The 21,877-nt window shown below is 38.7% G+C and overlaps 1 protein-coding gene across 4 annotated transcripts in view; it reads right to left on the bottom strand.

Moving 5' to 3' along the window:
- Window positions 1-16,238: 16,238 nt before the first annotated feature.
- The window catches only part of tent4a (terminal nucleotidyltransferase 4A), an 84,233-nt gene continuing 78,594 nt past the window's right edge, over window positions 16,239-21,877 (bottom strand). For 2 of the 4 annotated variants that reach the window (XM_073024367.1, XM_073024369.1), the window contains 2 exons: window positions 20,994-21,161; window positions 16,239-19,946 (listed from right to left, as the gene is read on the bottom strand). In XM_073024367.1, the coding sequence (XP_072880468.1) occupies window positions 19,770-19,946; window positions 20,994-21,161 (345 nt within the window). In that variant the 3' untranslated portion in view covers window positions 16,239-19,769. The remainder of the gene's footprint in view (window positions 19,947-20,993; window positions 21,162-21,877) is intronic. The other 2 variants (XM_073024368.1, XM_073024370.1) reach the window with 1 other exon arrangement.

The following is a 21,877-nucleotide window of genomic DNA, read 5'->3' as shown; positions in this document are numbered from 1 at the left end:
TAAAAATCGAGAAATAAGAAAGTTAAGACCATGTAAGTGGGGCTGTATTACAAACCACCCAAACATCTGAGGGATTTAGGTGAACAAATTTGTAGAGAGATCACTGATTGTAGCAAGAAACATAAGCTTGTTATAGTAGGTGATTTTAACTTCCCACATATTGAGTGGGGCTCCTATACTGTAAAAGGACTAGATGGGATAAAGTTTGTCAAATGTGTTCAGGAAGGTGTCCTTAATCAGTATATAGAAGTTCTAATTAAAGAGTGTGCGAAACTTGATCTGATGTTAGGGAATGAGACGTGGCAGGTGACAGAGGTTAGTGTAGGGGAACACTTCGCAACCAGTGATCACAATGCCATTAGTTTCAAAGTAAATATGCAAAAAGACAAGCCTGTGGGATGAGATTCTAAATTTGAGAAAGGGCAATTTTGATGGCATCAGAAAGGATCTGCCAAGTGTGGTTTGGGTTTGGCTGTTTTCTGGTAAAAGGTGTACTTGGCAAGTGGGAGGCCTTCAAATGTGAAATTTTTAAGAGTACAAAGCTTGCATGTGCCTGTCAGAATAAAAGGGTAAGATAACAGGTGTAGGGAACTTTGGTTTTCAGAAGATATTGAGGCCCTGATTAAGAATAAAAGGAGGTGCTTTGAAAGTCTTGGCAGGTAGAAACAAATGATGTGCTTATGGAGTATACAAAATGCAAGAGAATACTTAAGAAATCAGGAGGGCTAAAAGAATGTATGTGGTTGCCCTAGCAGACAGGGTGAAAGCGAATCTCAAGAGGTTTTACAGATATGTTACAAGCAAAAGGACTACAAACAACAAAATTGGTTCTCTGGAACATCAGAATGGTAATCTATGTGTGGAGCCAGAAGAGATGGGGGAGTTCTTAAATTAATCTTTTGCATCTGTATTTACTCAAGAGATGGACACTGAGGCAAAGAGTCATCAACTTAATGGATCCTATATAGATTACAGAGGTGTTTGCTGTCCTGAGGCAAACTAGGGTGGATAAATCCCCAGGGCTTGATAAAGTGTTCCTTTGGACCCTGTGGGATGGAAGTGCGGAAATTGCCACAACCCCAACAGAGATATTTAAATGATCCTCAGCAGCAGGTGATTATGAGAGGATTGGAAGGTAGCCAACGTTGTTCCACTGTTTAAGAGAGGCTCTAAAAATATCCCAGGAAAATGTAGACAAGTGAGTCTGACTTCAGTAGTGGAAAAGTTATTGGAAGGAATTGAAAGGGGCTGGATATATGAGTATTTGGATCGATGGAATTTAATGCAGACAAGCGCAAGGTGTTGCACTTTGGTAAGACCAACCAGGGTAGGTCTTACACAGTGAATGGTAGGACACTGAGGAATGCTGTAGAACAAAGGGATCTGGGAATGTAGGTCCATCATGCATTGAAAGTGGTGTCATAGGTTGATAGGGTCATAAAGTCTTTGATTTATGAAGCCCAATGTGCCAATGTACTGAGTACAGGAGATGGGATGTTATACTGAAGTTGTCCAAGCTGTGGCGAGGTCAAATTTGGAGTATTGTGTGCAGTTTTGGTCACCTACCTCTAGGAAGGATGCAAATAAGGTTGAAAGAGCACAGAGAAAATTTACAAGGATGTTTTCAGGTCTGAATGACTTGAGTTATAAGGAAAGATTGAATAGGCTAAGACTTAATTCCTTGGAACGTAGAAGGTTGAGAGATCTAACAGAGGTATACAAAATTATGAGGGGTATAGAAAGGGTACATGCAAACAGGTATTTTCTACTAATGGTTGGGTGGGACTCTAACTAGACATCATGGGTTAAGGGTGAAATGTGAAAAGTTTAAGGGGATCATGAGGCAAAACTTTTTCACTCAGAGGGCCATGAGTGTGCATATGAGCTCGACCAACGTTTAAGAGAAGTTTGGATAGGTATATGGATGGTAGGGGTATGGAGGGCTATAGGCAGTTTAAATGGTTCAGCGTGAAGTCAATGGGCTGAAGGGGCTGTTTCTGTGCTGTGCTTTTCTATGACTAAGTCCATTCTATTCAGGCTTTTGAATATTCAGCAGGTTTCAGTGAGATCCCCTTCATCATTCCAAATTACAATGAGTACAGGAATTTTGAGGAAATGCATGATGTGACCCAACACTTGTCACAATCATGTGAAAACTAGCCATCCCAAGCATGTTATCAGTAATAAACCCATTATGTCTGAAAATATCCAAATAAGTTCTACAGTTGCTCTAAAAGTTGCATATATTGGATTGGTTCAAACTGACCTTATAGTTTTTCATTACTTTAGTGCAGCAGTACAAAGATCGATTGTCAAATGACTGACATACTTCCATACTGGCCAAGCTTATTTATTCCGGTTTACTTCTGCCTAAAGTAATTCTTTAAAAGCAAGATGGATGACTTGCAGCATTTAAGTTCCTTTCCAGGGAATTTTATGATAGGTTCTAACCAACAAATTTAATTTCATTCCCTCATATGATGTGAACAACATCGACAGAATGGGCATTTTAATTGCCTTTGAACTGAATGTCCTGAGCTGTTTTAAAAAGTAATCAGCCATAATCCATAGTGCTGTGGGTACAGAGATCTTAACCAGATTGCGTAAGAATGGCACATTTTCATTTCTAACAGATTCTCAGTGGCTTGTAAGACCCCAAGACACAAGAGCAGAATTACGCCATTTGGCCAATTGAATCTGCTCCACCTTTCCACCATGGCTGATCTATTTTCCATTGCAACCTTATTCTCCTGCCTTCTCCCTGCAACCTTTGATATCCTTACTAATGAAGAACCTATCAACCTGTTTTACTGTACCCAATGCCTTGATCTGATGCTAGCTTTTTAATTCCTAAGTTTATTAACTATGTTTAAATTCCCCAAACACATTAAACTCTTGCCTCTGGACTACTGCAATTGGCCTTTGGATTACTCGTCATATTTCCTTTTTACATAAAAGGCAGCTTTTCTTAACCCAAAGTCTACATTAGCTCTCAGAACAATCTATTTCTCCTTTACCTACTAACTCTGTTTTGTCCTCTCCATTACTGCTCTAGAAACATCTAGTGGAAGAAATATTTATAGTAAAGATGATCACATTAAATATCTATTTGGTAATGTTCAGTCTTTTATATAATCTAGTTTGCTATTACTTAAGCACACACAAAAGTATTTTATGCATGTTTGTACATAATATCAGCTCTGATAGATACTTTATTGATCCCAAAGGAAATTAGTGTCACAGTAGCATTACAAGTGCACAGATACACAAATATTAGAAGAGAGTAAGAAAGAATAAAAAATAAGCTACCTCAAGCAGTCTAGCAGGTGGGGGTCATCACCACCCTGGCTATACGTTGACTCGTTACAGAGCCTAATGTCCGAGAGTAAGAATGACCTCATATAGTGTTCTACTATCCTCCTAGGATCCTACATGGTTTGTGCAACATTTTATAGTACAAGTGACCTAGGTTCAATTCCCACCACCACATGCAAAGAATTTATACTCTCTCCCAGTGACCACATGGGTTTCCTCTGAGTACTCCAGTTTCCTCCCACACTCTTAAGATTTACAGGTGGCTAGGTTAATTGGCCATTGCAAATTGTCCTGTAATTAGGCAAGGATTAAATCGGGGGATTTTTGAGCAGTATGGCTTCAAGAACCAGGAAGACCTATTCTATGCAGTATCTCAATCAATGAATACATTAACAAATACATTTAAGTAGTCAATAGGATAGGGCTCCAAGTGACAGTTTACTTTGATGCAATCACTTCAAACTATTACTCCCTGTCCTGCCTGCACACAAATATGGTGTGGATGCACTACAAGCTGACATTTCCAAACATTTTAAAGACAGGCCACACTGGAGATCTTGAAGAATTTTAGATGCTTAGTTTCACCAACCACAGTACAAATCACCAATACTATTAGCAATCAATACAGGCAGCCTCCAGCCTGATGGAAAGCATGTTTGAAACATGAAGGAACAAGAAGTCACATAGCAAACTGCACGTGGTTTTGCACAAAACTCAGAAACCATAGTTTTCAGTACATAAGTGGTCCATCTGTCTTCATTCCAGCACTTGTAAAATAGGGACTTGATTCAAGATGGTTTAATTCAAGATTGTTTAATGTCATTTCCAATGCACAAGTGTAAAGGAAAATGAAATAATTGTTATTTTGGATCTGATGGAGCAGAAAAAAGATAAAGAACATAATAAAATGACCAAACTTAAATACATAAGACAGTTTTTATACATAGATTGATTGTAGTCCATAAGGTGACTGACAGGAAATGATAATGGGTGAAGGTGTTGATCAGCTTTATTGCTTGGAGAGTCTAACTGTTTTTGAGTCTGATAGTCCTGGCATGGATGCTACATAGTTTCCTCCCTGAATAGTCTATGAACAGGGTGGGTGGGATCCTTTGTGATGTCACTAGCCTTTTCCTGGCACCTTTCTGTATACATGTCCTTGAAGGTGGGTAGGCTGGTGCCAGTGATGCATTGGGCAATTTGACTACCCATTGATGGGAGCTTTGACAGCAATGTCACATCTTTCCAATGCAGGAAAAGGTGGATTCCAGTCTAATATACTTGTCAACAAAACAATTGGCTTTTACATTGTCCTGAGACAAGAAACACATTGTACTGTTGATCCTCTAACAAATTTATACATTTAGGGTGGGAAGTACTCTGTATCTTCCCACTTTCTAGATCAACTTTGTTTTAACATCTAAATGCATGGAATGAAAATATAATCTTAAAGAAACTAGATTAGTACTAATTGGAAATTCAGCACTATTTCCTTGAACAGATTGTTTTGAAATATGAAAATGATTATTTGTCTGACTCATTTCCAAATGCTCACACTTAACATTTTATGGATTATAAAAATGCATCTTATCAAGAGTTTGTAGCTTCTGTTTAGCAATCACAACATGCAGAGAATTTGTAAGTCATTTACGCATTTTTGGGCAGTGGTTCCCCACCACTTTAATGCCATGAACCACTACCATTAACTGAGGTGTCTGTGGATCCCTGGTTGGGAACCTCTGCTTTTGGTGTTATCCACATTTATTAATCATACATTGCAAGAATGTACTTGTATGGTCTTATGGTGCAAGTGTGCAGTTCAAGTGAAGAAACTTGGGACAAAACTCTCGCCACACCCATTTACCTTTATAGTTCCAGTGTCAGTTGCAAAGTGGATTATTCCATTATATAAATTTAATTTGTTTTTTCACATTAATGACTGTATTTAATTGTACAACATGGTTGTCATAAAGGCTTTTTCCCCAGATTCTGCTTTGACACTATTCCGTTAGTCTCTCATCCAATAATTCAATGGGTTTGCTCACACACGTTGCATATTACTACAGCTCCCTCCAGTGGAATGTGTTGAATAGCTAATTAAGTTGCAATAAACCTAACTTACTGTTTAACATTTTTAGCATACTTTAGATATTTTGTTTGGATTTGTTATTACTTTCTTGAGATAGCCAAGGAGTTAAATAGCAAAATGTGTGAAAACAGTTCCAATTTTGTGTTTCGTGATGACCCAAGCAGGTTTCACCTGGTCCAGAACGCAATTGGTGCATGCACTGTGACATTATTGTATTTATCTGCACTGCTGCTGTCCTTGGCTTTCACCGCCGTAAGCCAGTCATCAACAACTGAAGCCATTCTAATTTTGTGAAGGCAGGCGCTTTATGGAAGTCATTCTGAAAGAATTAGGAACTTTGCCAGAAATTTTGCCCCACCCTAGGAAGGGTATTGAGTCTTTGGTGAAATTGCAGATCAGGTTCATCAGGATGCTGCCTGGTTTAGATGGCATGTGCTATCATGAGAGGCTGGACAAACTTGGGTTGTTTTCTCTGCAGCAGCGGAAGCCGAGCTGAGATCTGACAGAGGTTTAAAAGATCATGAGAGGCATAGGTAGATAGACAGGGAGCATCTGTTTCCCAGGGTAGAAATATCTAATACAGAGATATGTTGAAGGTGAGGGGGGGGGGGGGGGAGGAGATAGAGAGAGCAGGGCAATGAGAGGGTAGGTTCATAGGAGATGCAAGTTTTTTTAAAACTCAGTGGCGCATGCCTAGACTATGCTGCGCAGTGTTGTAGAGGCAAATACAATAGAGGCTTTTAAGAAGCATTTAGATAGACACATAAATGAGGAAGATGGAGGGATTGTGCAAGTAGGAGAGATTAGTTTTTGTTTTTTTAAATTTAAGTTTTACCTGTTTCAGCATAACATTGTGGGCTGCTGAAGGGCCTTTTCCTGGGCTATCTGCTCTATCTACACGTCAGAAAACAAGTGACAAGTTACTGAATTTTCACTGTTGCTGAGGAAACTTTGACAGCTAAGGTGGAGCGACTGGTTAGTGATCTTCTAGGCACAGGGAGCAGGGAATGTGCCAGGCACACTGTGCATTGCCAGCGACTGAGATCCAAAACCCTTAGTCACGTCTCTGACATGATCCTGCAAGCACGTTGATGCCCTCACACATCGAGTCCAGATCAATAATGACATCATTAACTCCCAAATTCCATTCACTATGCAATAACTGCATTCACTGACCAGGCAATATAGCCCACAAAATCTCAATAGAGCTCTCAATTTAATGCTCCACTAATTTAGCAAAACTTACCACTAATTCAGAACTCAATACAGTCTCAGAGCTTGCATACAATCAACTGTGGAATGCTGAAACAAGTTTTGCAGTACATCATAGACACCAGTGTTTGTATATTCTCTCTGTTACCACGTAGGTTTCTTCTGGGTGCTCTAGTGATGCAGGTTGGGGTTAGTAAATGCTATGTCAGCACCAGAAAAATGTGGGTTGCCCCCACTATATCCTCAGACTGTGTTGGCCATCAATGCAAAGGACACATTTCACTGGTTTCGATGTACATGTGACAAATAAGACTAATCCTAGATGCTGGAGATCTTGAGCAACAGTGCTGAAAGAACTCAGCAGATCAGGCAGCATCTGTGGAGAGGAATAAACAGGGTCTTGGCCTGAATAGTTTACTGCTTCTTCCCCACCATCGATTCTGCCTGGCTTGTTTTTTCCACCAGCGTTTTGTGTTGCTCAAGTATTGCCATATTTACTTTTTCCTCTCTTACAGGACACGGCAGCACATAATTGGAAACAGTAGGAGAAAGCAGCTGAGGGACGAGAATGACTCTGCAGTCTACCCCATAAATAATACAATGCTGGATGCAGGAATGATGAGTTTGTGGGAACAATCATTGGTAACAGTATCTTCATACCTCACCATCCTTCCTTCAGATTTAAAAGCTGCAAAAGGTGACGCATTCAGTTCATTGGTTGCCCACTCTATTCAGTATGTACTCTATTCATTATTGTAACAGGATTGGAAAATAATAAAATTGGCAGAGCCAGCATGCATTTCAAAATGGAAATTTATTTATGACTGTTGTATGGAAGTTCTATGAGGATGTAACCAGTAGTTTGGGTAAAGTTATACTAACAGAAGTTTATTAACACAGGTGGCTGATGAAAGTTAGAGAATGTGGAATTGGGAGTAATGTACAAAGACTGAGAATTATTACTGGACAGAAAGCAAAGAATGGGAATAAATGGAGCATTCTCAGATTGGTCCACTAACTTGAGACATTATAAGATTTGGTGCTTTGGCCCCACCTTTTCACAATCCATATCCACAGTTTAGCTGAAGGAACCTGTTGTCATATTTCCAAGTTTGTGATTATACTAGAGTCTGCAAATGCTGGAAATCCAGAGCAACACACATAAATATTGGAGGAACTCAGCAGGTCAGGTGGCATCGATGGAAATGAATAAAGCCAATGTTTCAGGCCTAGACCCTTCTTCAAAACTGGAAAGGCAAAGGTGCGGGGGGGGGGGGGAGATGCCAGAATAAAAAAGGTGGGGGTGGGCAGTTGGGGGAGTGAGATAGCTAGAAGGTGAAAGGTGAAACCAGGTGAGTAAGAAAGGTAAAGGGCTGGAGAGGAAGGAATCTGATAGGAGAGGAGAGTGGGCCATAGGAGAAAGGTAGGGAGGAGGAGCACTAGGGGAGGCGATAGGCAGTCGAGATGAAGCAAGAGGCCAGAGTGGGGACTAGAAGGGAGGGAGGGGAGGGATTTCTTTTAAACCAGAAGGAGAGATAGATATTCATGCCATCAGGTTGGAGGCTACCCAAAAGGGAATACAGTGTGTTGTTCCTCCACCGAGGGTGGTCTTACTGTGGCATGAGGAGACAAGGGTGGACATGTCAGAACAAGAATCAAATTAAAACATTAGGCCACTGGGAAGTTCTGCTTTTGGCAGATGGAACGGAGCTGCCTGCTGAAGCGGTCCCTCAATTTAAGACTGGCCTTACCAACGTAAAGGCCTTATTGGGAGAACTGGATACAATAGACAATCCCAACCTAGTCATGGGTGAAATCTCTGGGGCCCTGAATAGAGGTGAGGGAGTAGGTGAATGGGCAGATATAGCACTAGGGCTGCTTGCAGGGCTAAACACTGGAGGGATCAATGGACAAAAGAATCAGATCCCTGTGGAAAAGAGGGGGGTGAAGGGGAGGGTAAAAATGTATTTAGTGGTAGGATTCTTTGGAAATGGCAGCAGTTGTGGTGATTGATGTGTTGGATGCAAAAGTTCATGGGGTAGTAGGAAAGGACAAGAGGAACTCTATCTCTGTTAAGGCAGCGAGAAGATGACTTGAGAGCAGATGTCTAGGAAACAGAAGATGCAGGTGAGGGCAGCATCAATGGTGGAGGAAGGGAAACCCTGTTTTTTGAAGGAGGAGGACATCTGATGTCCTCGGAACAGATGCAGCAGACAGAAAGGAATCGAGAAAAGGGAATAGAATTTTTTTTTTAAAACAAGAGAGAATGGGAAGAGGTATAGTCAAGATTGTGTGGGAATCAGTATGTTAATAGAAAGGTACAGCTTTGGATCCTGGGAGGAAACTGGAGCAGCTGGAGGAATCTCGGGCAGTCAGCACTATTCCCATTTTCATTGATTTTGTTCAGAAATCTTGTCTGAATGCATATAATGACTAAATATCTGCAGCCCTTTATATTGTTACTCGGGGGGAATAGCACAACTATCTAAATCTCCCATTTAACAAATGCTCTTTCATGTCGTGTATCAAAGTGACTAACATCAATTTACCCCATTTCCTGTTTTCTCATCAATTTAGTCAACTCATCTATATCCTCAGGCAGCCTCTCCTCCATATCCTTAATCCCTCATGCTCGATCTCCTCTCTACCTTTCAATTCTCTGGCCCTCACTGCCTTATTTTCGCCATGGATGTCCACTTCCTATACATTTATATCCCCGATCCAGAGATGAAGACACAGTTCGAGAAAGGGGAGAGAGGTGTCAGAAATGGACCAAGTGAATTTAAGGGCAGGGTGGAAGTTGGAGGCAAAGTTGATAAAATTGATGAGGTCAGCACGGGTGCATGAAGCTGCACCAATGCTGCTATCAATGTAGCACAGGAAGAATTGGGGAGCAGTACTGGGGAAGGCTTGGAACATGGACCGTTTTACGTAGCCAACAAAAAGACAGGAATAGCTGGACCCATGGCTACCTGGAATTTGAAGAAAGTGAGAGTCACTGAAGGAGAAATTGTTGAGGGTGAGGGCCAGTTCTGCCAGATGGAGCATAGTGCTGGAAGGGAATTGGTTGGTTGTTTTATTCAGAAAGACGCAGAAAGATTTAAGGTCTTCTTAATCGGGAATATAAATGTATAGGGAGTGGACATCCATGGTGAAAATAAGGCAGTGAGGGCTAGGGAATTGAAAGGTAGTGAGGAGATCGAGCATGAGGGATTAAGAGTATAGAGGAGAGGTTTCATGAGGATAAAGATGAGTATCTCAATAAATAAATTTTTTAAGTGCTGAGATAGTCCAGCCATGATCTTAATGATAAGTAGAGTGGGTCAGATGACTTCCTCTTATCTCATCAAGGAAATAGAGGCAAGTAGCTGTACAAGTAAACATAGAATGCACTCCCTCACTCAAATACTTACAATCAACCCAGATCCTTCCACTTCATTCAATGAGTGTAGCTCAGGCGGATGACTTGCATAAAGCAAGTCATGAGGTAAGAATGATATACAGCCCGAGAAGGGATGAGAGCAATTCAGGAGTCAGCTTCCCTGATGCAAGACTACAAGCTGATTCTACTTCAGATGACTCAGATACCAAATTCAGTTAGGCCTGATGAAGGGTTTTGGCCTGAAAAATTGACTATTCCTTTCCATAGGTACTGCCATAGGTTCCTCCAGCATTTTGTGTTACAATAAAAAGTTAAGCACTTTTCAATGTTAGTCACCTTCCGACGTGATTCAGTAAACTACTCGGAGCACTCCATTTTTGAAGTGTTGAAGAGTTAATCTTAGGTAAAAAAAAGTTATTACCATCTGTTGTTAAGCATGTTGCTAATTTGGCCAAATATGATCTGGTCAGAAGGAGACAATAGATTTATAAGATAACCTTTCCAGAAAGTAACAGATGTTGATAAGGGAGTGGCTCAAGGCTGCCAAAAGGCATTTAAGGTTTCGCAAGGAAGACTTATTAAATAAATAGTACAGTATGCTAAATCTGAGGCAATGTGCCTGGTTGGATGAAAAATTAATAAGTAGCAATGCAAGGTAAAGGTAAGAGTTGTGCTCAAAATGGCAAATGTGATTAATGACATCCCAAAGCAATCTGCACCTGGACTTCAGCTTATCCTTGGATTAAGGTGTAATGCTATTACGGCTCAGCAACCAGATTTTTACTCCGCTGCTGTAAGGAGCATGACCATATGGGTTTCCCTGCATTCCAAAAACATACATGTTACTACGTTAATTGGTCACATGGGTGTAATTGGGCAGCCCAGGTTTGTGGGGCCATAAGGGACTGTAACTATGCTGCATCTCTAAATAAATAAGACCTCCTCTCAGATCTTGCAGGAGCTTCTCTGAAGCCAGAAGCACAAACATTCCAGTCAGAAGTTACTGCATACCTCAGTGCCACCTACTAGTTATGATCCCACAGCACAGCAACTGATAGAGGACTCTTCTGTTTTCTCTACAGAGTGCCTTACTGGAACAGTTGTCCACTCCAGAAAATGTATTGTTTGTTGCCAACTAGGAGCAGATGGTAGTCTTCCAGGAATAAAGCTGCGTATCAAGAGCAGAGGTCTGGTAACTGGACAGAAGCAGCTACCAGCGTGATGCCTCGTCTGGAGGCAGCAATGGAACTGTGCAATCCAGTTTACACTAGGTAGCTCACAATTAAGAAAAATTTTGCACTAGCATGGTAGCAGTCATATGTGGATGGTGCATGGTTGTTTTAAACCCAACAAACCAATTTGGAAAGCTACTACTTGGGCAGAAAATAGGATTCAGCAGACTGGCTCCTGTCATCTTAGTCTGAATGTTATATTTATTAAAATGTTTGCTGCTGTGGGCTGATTTGTCTACTTCAGTGAAGTGTGCAGAAGTTGAAAGAACAAGAACTTTGGAAGCCTCCAAACCTCAATCTATTTAGCTATTTCACTTTATGGTCCGTGCTTAAGGGAGAAAATGAATCTTTCTCAAATTGTTGGTATTAACAACTTCCTTACAGAGCATAGTTCAGTGCAGAGCAGTCTGGGATATTTGGCACAGGTAAGCAGCAGATGGATCTCTGCCTGAAGGTCACCATTGATTAAGAAAGCCTTAGTTTTCACACATTCTTTTTCAGAACCGGGAGATAAGAGCATGGATCCTCATACATTCCAGGGACAAAAGGTTTGTGGACCCGAGCCATTCTCTGTTTTCCTCAACAGAAGCAGCTATGGCTGATAGGTAATATTGAATGAAATATGGGTAACCCAGTGATAGCTAAATCACTATATTGCATTGATTGACAGCATCACACAAACCCCAGATGCTAAACATATGCAATATAAAACATTTTGCATAATTATTAGATAAAGCTAGCTGTTTGTCAGAAAGAAAATCAGGAATCCAATTTGAACTTTAGTTAGAAAATATCACAATACATCCATCTCGAGTACAGTAAGGAATGAGTTTTGATTTAGAGTGACTTCCACATCAGCAGCTTCTCAGCACCGTTCAAAGGAGAGCTATTTTGATGCAAGATTATTGCTGCAACAAAAATCTGTCAGAAAATCTTACAAACAGCATTGACCAGATTAATTTGTTTCAATGCTGTTGATTGGCAGGTAAATAAAAGACAGCATCTCTGCATTCCTTTACTTTTCATCAGAATGACATTTTGCATTATTCTAGGTAAACTCGTTCCCAAAAACTGGATAAAACTGTCATATCTAGAGATCCTTGGCTATCAAAGTATATAGTAGAAAGGTAAACGAAACACTTGTGAGACACTAAGAGCTAAATATAAAAGTCTAGATGAACATAGAATGTCTGTAAATAAAAGGACTTTAGAAAAAGTACTGTTATAAAGCACTACCAAAGTAAAAAAAAAATCGATAATTTCTGAGTACAGACAAGCAAGATGGTAGAGTAAGGCCTTTTAGATGTCAAAATAATACACTGAAGAGCAAGTGCACATGGGCAAAGTTCTTAAATGGCTTTGCTATTATTGAGAAAATATGCAACAAACTGAATTTAATTCAGAAGTCACGAACAAGAGAAAACCTGCAGATGCTGGAAATCCGAGAACACACACAAAAAAAATTACTGGAGGAACTCAGCAGGCCAGGCAGCATCTACGGAAACCTTCCAGAGTTTCGGTCCAAAACGTCGACTGTACTTTTTTCCACAGATGCAGGCCGCTGAGTTCCGTCAGCATTTTGTGTGTGTTAATTCAGAAGTGCAAGTTTGAGATTTAGAAAAGCATAATAAGGCAAAGGAATATATAATAAATGGGAGGGTGCTGAGTGCTAAGAGAAATGTTAAATAAGCCCAAGTGCTTAAAAGTAAGACAGGTGAATAAGGTGGTCAAAAAGAACGTTTTCAATTGTAGCCAACACACATAATATAAAAATAAGGTTACTCTGAATCTGTTTACGATAATCATTAAAGCATTGCTGAAGTACTGAGGCAGTATTCTGATCATCACAAGGTAAGATACAATTGCACTCTTGGGTAGACCACATTTATAGTGGTGTTACTGAGCTTGGGAAATGGCAGCTTGGAAGAAAGATGGAACAAGTTTAGGCCATTTCCTTTGGAAGTGAACAGAATACTTCAGAAATCAAAAATTAAGGAGCCAAGACTGTATATAGGAAGATCCCAATTTCCACAACAGGGCAAGTAAAAGCCAGAGGGCTTAGATGTTAAAATTACATAGAATGTCTGGAAGGCTTAGATGGGAAGTGAGACAAGGATTTATCTTCACACTCCTCCTACCAGGCAGAAATGTTTATGTACTTGAAGAGCTGCGATCTGCAGATCCAAAACCAATGGTGGAAGGTGCAATTAGACTGGGTTATTTATCTCTGCCACAGACATGACACATCCAATGGCCTCCATTTGTGCTCAACTCCTAAATGAGAACACAGAACAAATGCACTGATGGAATTCAGTACAAACATGAGATTATTTATGCCCCGAGTTCCATTTATATTTCACATGAAATAAAGAGTGAGGGCCACCAAGATCTGAGAGTACACCCACAACAATTACTAAAATATGGTGGCTAGTCACATTTGCTCCAATGAAGAAATCTAGGAAGAAATAACTAATAATCAGAGCCTGTTAATTCAGACATCAGAAAGTATTAGTTTTCCATTAACCATGGCGGAAATGAGATTCTTGCAAAAAGCAATGGATTGGCAACTCAATGCTATACCACTGTTATTTGAAAGCCACATTTGTTTGGCCTATATAAGCAGGATACAGGTTAGTTATAATTTCACACAATGACTGAGCAGGCTGAAATGCCTACACACTCGCATGTGAATTCAGTGGAGTGGGCAAGAACCAGTATACCCAAGGCCACATATCTTTAAGTCATCTATTCTATTTGGCTTACATCTAATATTCGCCACTTCCTTATACATTTACCCATGGGGGAGGGGGGTTGGCTGGCGAAATCCCTCACCATTCCTTTCAATATACTGCTCTTTACATTTATTTGCTGGACTGTGCTTGCTTTCTAAGTCCAACCTTCCAACCCAAGGAGCAGACTGGAGCATATGTGACACGCGATCCATGTATTATATCAATGGCTTTGAACAAACAGTATGTATTTGCAATAGCAGGACTCTAATTTACAATTCATTTACTCACAATTTTGGGTAGGTTGATGTTTTCATTTTCTGCCATTTCCTAATATATTAAAGGCATAAAAATCCGTAACTTAAATCTTGACCACAATCCTTGCAGTTACAGTTTTATAACTTGTTTACCTGGATGAAAACTGTAGCTCTGGTTTCTTCTTCAGTAGTCATAGATCTATCAAGTTATTCACTTCCTCCTTCAGGTGAATAGCTGCTCAAAGAACAATCCACAATGTCTGATAGTACAACATATCTACTCTATTCAATACCAAAGTGTTTGTACTTGAAGGTAACCAAAGCATGGCACAATTTTTAAGCTTTCGAAGTGGAGAGAGTGGGTGAAAAATGTTAAGATTTACTGAGGTAACAGACAAGAAATAAATACAGAAAATGCAGGAAATAAGCAGACAAGGCAGAATTGGAGGAGAAGGGGGTGTTAATGGCCTTGCATCATAACTGCAAACAGATGAACAACATTGCTTACAAAATGTAAGGGTAAAGGGCAGTAGAGAATAAATGAATAGGTCTGGAAAGGGTGGAAACCAAGAGAGATCATATGGCAAAGAGTTCTTAAGAGGGCAGTAATGAAAAGAGGTTGTCACCATGGCAAGTTGGTACAATGTTCTAAAGACAAACTTAGCTAAAATGGATAAAACCCGCTACAAAATTAATCTGCCATCTTGGGACCAGAGAGAGGGACAAAACAACTCCAATCATTCCAATCACACCTCTGGCAGTAGTGAGCCACCTTAATGCACCTTAAAAAATGCATCATCTAAAAAAGTCACTGAAGCATCATGGTTAAAATAGTCAAGGCACTAGTGCCAATCACAGAATATTAGCAAACTCAGGAATGAGTTTGAATTTTGTGTTTTAGCCATCAAGAGGAAAGGAATGTTGGAGATGAAACAACGGTATTTACGGATGAAGAGGGCAAGGTTGGGTTTTGAGGGAGAAGCTTAAAATGGCAGATTTGGTGCAGGAAACAACAACTGATTGAAAGGTCAAGACAACTTGCAAGCATTGGGACCAGGCAATAAAATGGGAAGAGTAAGAGCGGTATGTTGTTACTGTGGTTAGTGCTGCTGCTTCACACCATTAGTGAAATTAGCTTGATCCCAACTTCAGGCATTCGTTTTGTCTGTTTGGACTTTCATTTTGCAACACTACCTCCTACATCCCAAAAATATGTTAACTGTCTACATCTTAACCAAACAGCAAAACTGAATCAAAGGAGAGCTTGTTGGCATATGAGAATATTATATGGGTAGAGAAAAATGAGTAGGAATGAGACAAATGGGATGGCTTCCCTTCGAGTCAGCATGGACTTTAGAGTCTCCTGTTTTGCACTGAGTGCTGCTTTGAGGAAGCTCAAATGAGGAAAGAGGTTAAGAATTCTGAGACAGCGTGAGTTGATATAGCAGAGAAAGTTGACATTGAAGTTTAGGCTGGAACAATATTGACTGTCTAGCCTGACAGGTTGGGAAAGAAGGGAATGGGAATAGTATCAGAAGCAATAGTTTTGCACAGGCTTTGAAGTCTAGGCAGATGTAAAAAGTGAAGAGTTTGACTGTTAAATGCCATATCTTGTTAAAAGAAACATCTTCAGGACTGAATGGAAAATAGAAAAAGGTGAAGCGAATGTTAAATTGTGTGGGACAGAATCAAGTTAGTAATGATTTAACAAAAAGTGTGCTCTGTTTAAAAAAAATATCAGATGGCAGAAGAAATAATCTTGAAGGCAAAATTTTGATGTAACCCACAAAATGCTGGGGGAACTCAGGATGTCAGGCAGCATCTAAAAGGAATAAACAGTTGATATATTGGACCAAGACTCTTCATTAGGTGTCCATTTTCAGCTTAACATTCATCCTAAAACTAATCAGCACCAATTCTAAAATCCATCAATGCAAATTAGTTGAAAAAGATAAAGTGAGCAAGAATTGTGACTTGGCCCACACTCACACATACTCAAATATATTTGTACAATAGATCAAATACAATTGTTTCAGTAAGTTTATTAAAAATAATCAAAGAATAGAAAACTATACATAAAAAATATGTTGAATTTTCACTTGCCGTAACAAGTTGCCCCAGTAGAGTCCTAAACACGATTTTTTTTTTTGTACGCAAGAACGTACAGCCCCACAGTGGTAATCTGGCTAATTCATTGTTCACCATGACACGACTTGAACATGATACAGATGGTTATCTAGCACCACAAAATACACAGCATTTTCAGATGTTAATTGCATAAACCGAATATGTACAAAGTAATGTGTTTCTGCCATTGCTGAAGCTTATATAGCTAGATGTTATAATCAATAGAAAATCATTTCAGCACAATTTCACCCTTTATCATTTGAGCTTTGGTTTGAGCTGTACTGTTTGGTGGGATCACCAGTATGATTAAACTGATACCTTGTACAGTAATTTCATAAAAATAATTTGTTCTCACCATTTTTGTAACTGGCAGAGTCTAATTGCTGCAGAAGCTCATTCTGACAATTTAGCCCTCAGTTTCAGTCCAGTGGAATTACAAAACAATTGTAGAAAACTTGAAGTTTTCTGACAACAATAAACCGTTAAGAAAATATGAAATTAAGTGACAATTTAGGATTTTGTGTTATACAAGATGCTACAAAGTCAGCAAAGGTAGCATCAATGTCAACTGGAAACAAATTCACTTAAATTTAAGTTTAAATACACTGAGCCAATTAAAAACAAAATCCCTGTTTACTATGGCTGACACTTGGTGAAATGAATGTTCTTTAAATATATAATCAAAAATTTCCTGATTTACAAGGAAATAAAACTCAAATTCACAGTTTTTTTTAAAACGGGCACTTTGTGGAAAATCATAGCATATGGTTCAGATATCCTAACAATGCTTGTTATGATTTTGTGCAAAATACACCACCCTGATTTAATTATTTTTTATTTCAGATTAGAAAACTTAGCAGTATCTGTTCACCCTGTGTCCAGTTTTAAGTCACAATTATACTGATAAATTATGGACAGGAATCACAATTCTGAAAGCAATCATGAGAAACTAAAGCCTTCTAACTGTACAGCAAAGATGTCCCAGTTTCACTAACCAAAGGTACAGAGAAACCCAAATGCTGAGACCTAGATGACCCACATTAATGAAAAGCAGTTTCAAAACAGTGGCATAGGGAAATACCTGTCACTATGTGGAATGATATGCAGCATCTAGAATACATTACAGGCAAAATATTGCCCCAAAATTTGTTTGTGCATTGGAATGTCTAGCTATGAAACTTTCATTTTGGCTTTACATTATACCTATCATTCTACAGAGCAAGAATGAATAGATTATTGATACATAATCTATAGTTGAACAAAAATAATTCTCTGCACTGCATTATTCTACCATGCCCATTATGAATTTGGAAATACTTTGACTCACTATCATGCTAATTACACTGGAGTGGAGGCACTAACACCTGCATTTGGAAGTTTCCACTACTATTATAATGTCTACTTTCATGAGGGCAGTTTGACAAATTTATAAACAAGATGTTGGAAACACCCAGCACATCAAGCAGCGATTTCAGGAGAGAGAAACCATATTAACATTTCAGGTAAAAACCCCAGAACAGACCCTAGTTTTCTGTTTTCCACAGGTGCTGGTTGATCTGACTGTTTCCAACCATTTGCTTTTATTTCAGATTTCTGGCATCTACAGTGTTTTTTCTTAAATTTTCAACTGGCACATTTGAATGCTACATCAACAAAATTTCTACAAATTTAACCCTCCTGTAAAACAAATTTAACAGATAATTATTTTCATGAAATTACAGTGTGTACAAAGTGTGGACTTTACTGGAATGTTATAGAATATAAAGCACACCAGCTAAACAAGTCAACAGCATGCAACAGAAAATCAAGGCAGTGAGCTCGCAGTATCACACAATGATATAGAAGTAACATCATGAAATGTCCTTGTATACCGTTACTGAGAAAAGACTAAGCTTGAAAATTTTCCAAGTGTTTTCTTTCGAATTCCTGAATGTCATGGCAATATTATCTCCAAACAAAACCACCTCCACAAATGGACTTCATCCACCTATTAGTGTTTAGTTGGGTCGGCACCTCTTCATTTCGTGTTTAAATTTCAACTTAATTCAGGCAATACAGAAGGCAGATCAAATCCCTCAGGGCAACTGTGGTACATTCTTTAAAACATAGGGCTAGGCAGGCTGTAGTTTTTCTCTCTTCCAAAAAGGTAACAAAACAGTGGTTGTCATGAAAAAAATCTTGCATAGTCTAACTGTATGCATGAGTAATATTCATTAAGTGCCAGCATTACAGTTGAGTTAAAATCTTTGTTGTCCATTGCAATACTGCATCAAAACACTTCCTACAAATGCATACAGTAGAAGTACTTTTTTTTGCTCCTAATAGAACATATGCATACTGGTATACAGATTCTTTAATAGAATCAACATAATTCCTTCCACCACATTCTGTTAGCTGGGAACATCATTCATAAATGCCATTTGGACCCCAACATTAACAGGTTATGTTTTTATGACTAGCATGACTTTAAACACTGAACAAAGTTCTCCAAGTTCGGACAAAATTTGAGTATGCTTCTTCAGTGTTGTTAAGACTTGCGTTTCTGGCTCTTATTCAAATCAGAAGTTATAGATTCAAGGTGACTATAAACAGACCCTGAGAAAACGCAGCCTAAAACACAAATAATGACCAAAGCAGAAGAAAAAATGATTCCAGTTGCGCTAACTTTCCTTAAAACTTCTGGTTAGTACTGAGCATTATATAATGAATCAAGGAGCCAGAACTACTCAACAAAATCCCTTACAGTGTTAGCACACTCAGCTTAAATATCAAACCTGCCAAACTAAGAATCCTCTACAAACTTAGAATATGCAACCTGGGAAAGGATTTGTAAACTTGAAAAATGTTTCCCTCCTCCACTTAAATATAACTTAAACATGTGATAATAACATCATATGAAAATTAAATAAAAACTTCTGAAAACAGTTATTGCACGAATGATACAATTTGTTCAATATGTACAGAGTAAAAAGTTCTGATATATGTATGAAACCATGACTAAGAAGCGGCAAACTAATTGCCATGAAAACGTCCATCTAGATCAGCTACTAGAATGACCCTCGGGTTAAAGGATTCCTTAAGTTTGCCTCTGCCATGAAGAATTGCAGGAAATGCTCATCAACTGCAGAGTTTTGTGGTGAAAGCATCAAGCTCTTGCAGGTCTATCACCAGAGCCGTTCCAGCAGCGACTTACTTGAGAACTATGGAAAGCAAAACCTCCATATCCAATAAGGCTTCACAAATACTTAGCACAAGATGATATGTTCTGTAAGATGGAGTTCAACCATCATAATCGGACACATGCAAACAGCCAGTTGCAGATATTAACCAATATCCACTAACTGCAAGTAAATGCTGGTCTTTATTTCCAGTCTGATGTTGGGATCAGTTTTAAGAAGACTGAGGATGATTTCCAATGGCACACCCCTACCGACTTAAACTAACAGTTATGGTATCCCTTGTCTGTCTTCTCCTTTTAGAGATGGTGCGATTATATTGGTTATGCCCTCTGTGAATGACTGGCTGCTTCATACCGCCAACTGAATTATGACTAGAGCCTTGATTATGGAGTCCCTTCACCGAATACTTTGGCCCATTGTGCTGCTGTGATGTTATAAAAGACAAAAAGGGAAACAAAGTCAATAAATGGGAATCCTGATCTCCGAGACCAATTAAATCCATTAAAATATCAGGAAAACAAACATTCATTTTAAACATTGTAGTTATCTTCAGAAATTTAAATGTAAAATGTTATTGTAGATCACTAGTTCCTCAGACTTCACCCAAGTGTTGCAGTTAGCAGTCGGTGAGAAAGATTTTTACTGTTGGGAGCATCACTGAACAACAATCAGGAATAGGGATTGTAAAGTTATCTTCTATTCATATGCACAATTGAAATAACTCACTGTTCTTGTTTTCCAAGATTAAATAACGCAGTCTAGAAACCAAACTCAAAACTTTGCGCAGTTTAAACAGATCAAATCACAGCACTCACCTATAATTTCTCCTTGCATTGACCCCAAAATTTAGCCAAATGCTAATTCAGCTGTTTCAATGCTTATGAAATGGGGTTTTAAAACCTATTTGGACAATTTTAGAAGGAACACAGTCTTAACTTTCCAAATGTAACCCATTTAATTCCTGATGGCTTATGTTATTCCTTACTTGTTCCTTTGACCTGTTCAAAAATCAGTTTTATTCCCCTCTGAACAGGATTGTGTAGTCACTTGGCTAATTTCCCCCCCCAAAAAATCATAAGTTCAAATATTTAATATGGCCCAACATGCATATATAAATACTGAATAAAAATAATGAATTCCTCTCCCACTCATTTGCCCTGCCTTTGACAGACAAGATGTACTAATTACTTTCAATTTTAGACATCATTCTTCAGCTATTGGGAAACAAGGTCTGACCTTCAGTGTTTTTCTATATGCGTATATATATATAGCATCAAAAGTTGCTCAAAGCCTTAAAGTTTAAGGCAATTATTCTCTAATTACTGTACAGAACATTACTACTCCAAGCCAAAATTATCTTGCAAGTATCACCATTTAAGAAATTTGCAAATTGTGCTTTCTAAAAGTATAAATTCAGTCTGGTACTAGCACTGTAGTGGTTGGTTTTTATTTTCACTTCACTGGTTCCTACCTCGTGATGCATATTTAGACTTGACAGAAGGCTAGAGAATGCAGTGGAGGGGATAGGAAATACAGCAGTGACAGGATTCAATGGTGCTCCTTCAATACCAACCTGCCTGGAAGGAAGTGCAGGGTGTGTGGAAACACCAATACTGGCTGGTGAGACAGCAATCCTAGCCTGTACATGGTAGAAAATTGACAAAATTAATTACTTGTCTACTTTAAAAAAGAAACTAAAATCTGCTAATGAAATTACTTGCATTAAAGCTTCATTGGTTTTCTTATTTTATAATCTTAAATGACATTTTAATTCTAAAACACATACAAAACGTTATCAGCATCGCACTCTATTAAACAAATAATTGCAGGGTGTGTTTTAAAGTGTTTAAAATTTCCATCGAGTCAAAATCATAAATAGGAACATTCCTTCCCATATTAAACATATGCAGTGATTTAAATGTATAGCATAGATACATCAAAAGGAAACAAAAATATAGTAAAAAAGGAAAGATTGTGTTATCCTGTGTGTTAGACAAAGGATGACATGAAAATCTGAAGTGGTAATGTAAATGCTGGTATCAAATGATTCCAACAAATGGCCTTTTCTATAATGCATATTCCATTTAATTTTAAGTAGCTGTCTTGAAAAGTTTATACAAGTATAGAACTAAAACTCTTATTCATGACAATGGCAAAAATTACAATGTGGAATAGAAGGCAGAAGCTAAATTCTGTTAGATCAGTGCAACTTTTCAGGTCATAGAAAATTATATTGCATATTAAAAGGCACAAATTTCAAACAGACTTTTCCACAACCTTTGCAAAGAGGTATTAAAGGCAGTGATAATTACTTGGGAGAAAACAGACTGTAACAGTAGTGAATGGTTTGAATAA

Source organism: Hemitrygon akajei, chromosome 20 (genome assembly GCF_048418815.1).
Source record: "Hemitrygon akajei chromosome 20, sHemAka1.3, whole genome shotgun sequence".
Classification (NCBI taxonomy): domain Eukaryota; kingdom Metazoa; phylum Chordata; class Chondrichthyes; order Myliobatiformes; family Dasyatidae; genus Hemitrygon; species Hemitrygon akajei.
Note: the sequence above shows the minus strand (reverse complement) of the source record. Positions and strands in the feature narration are given on the sequence as shown.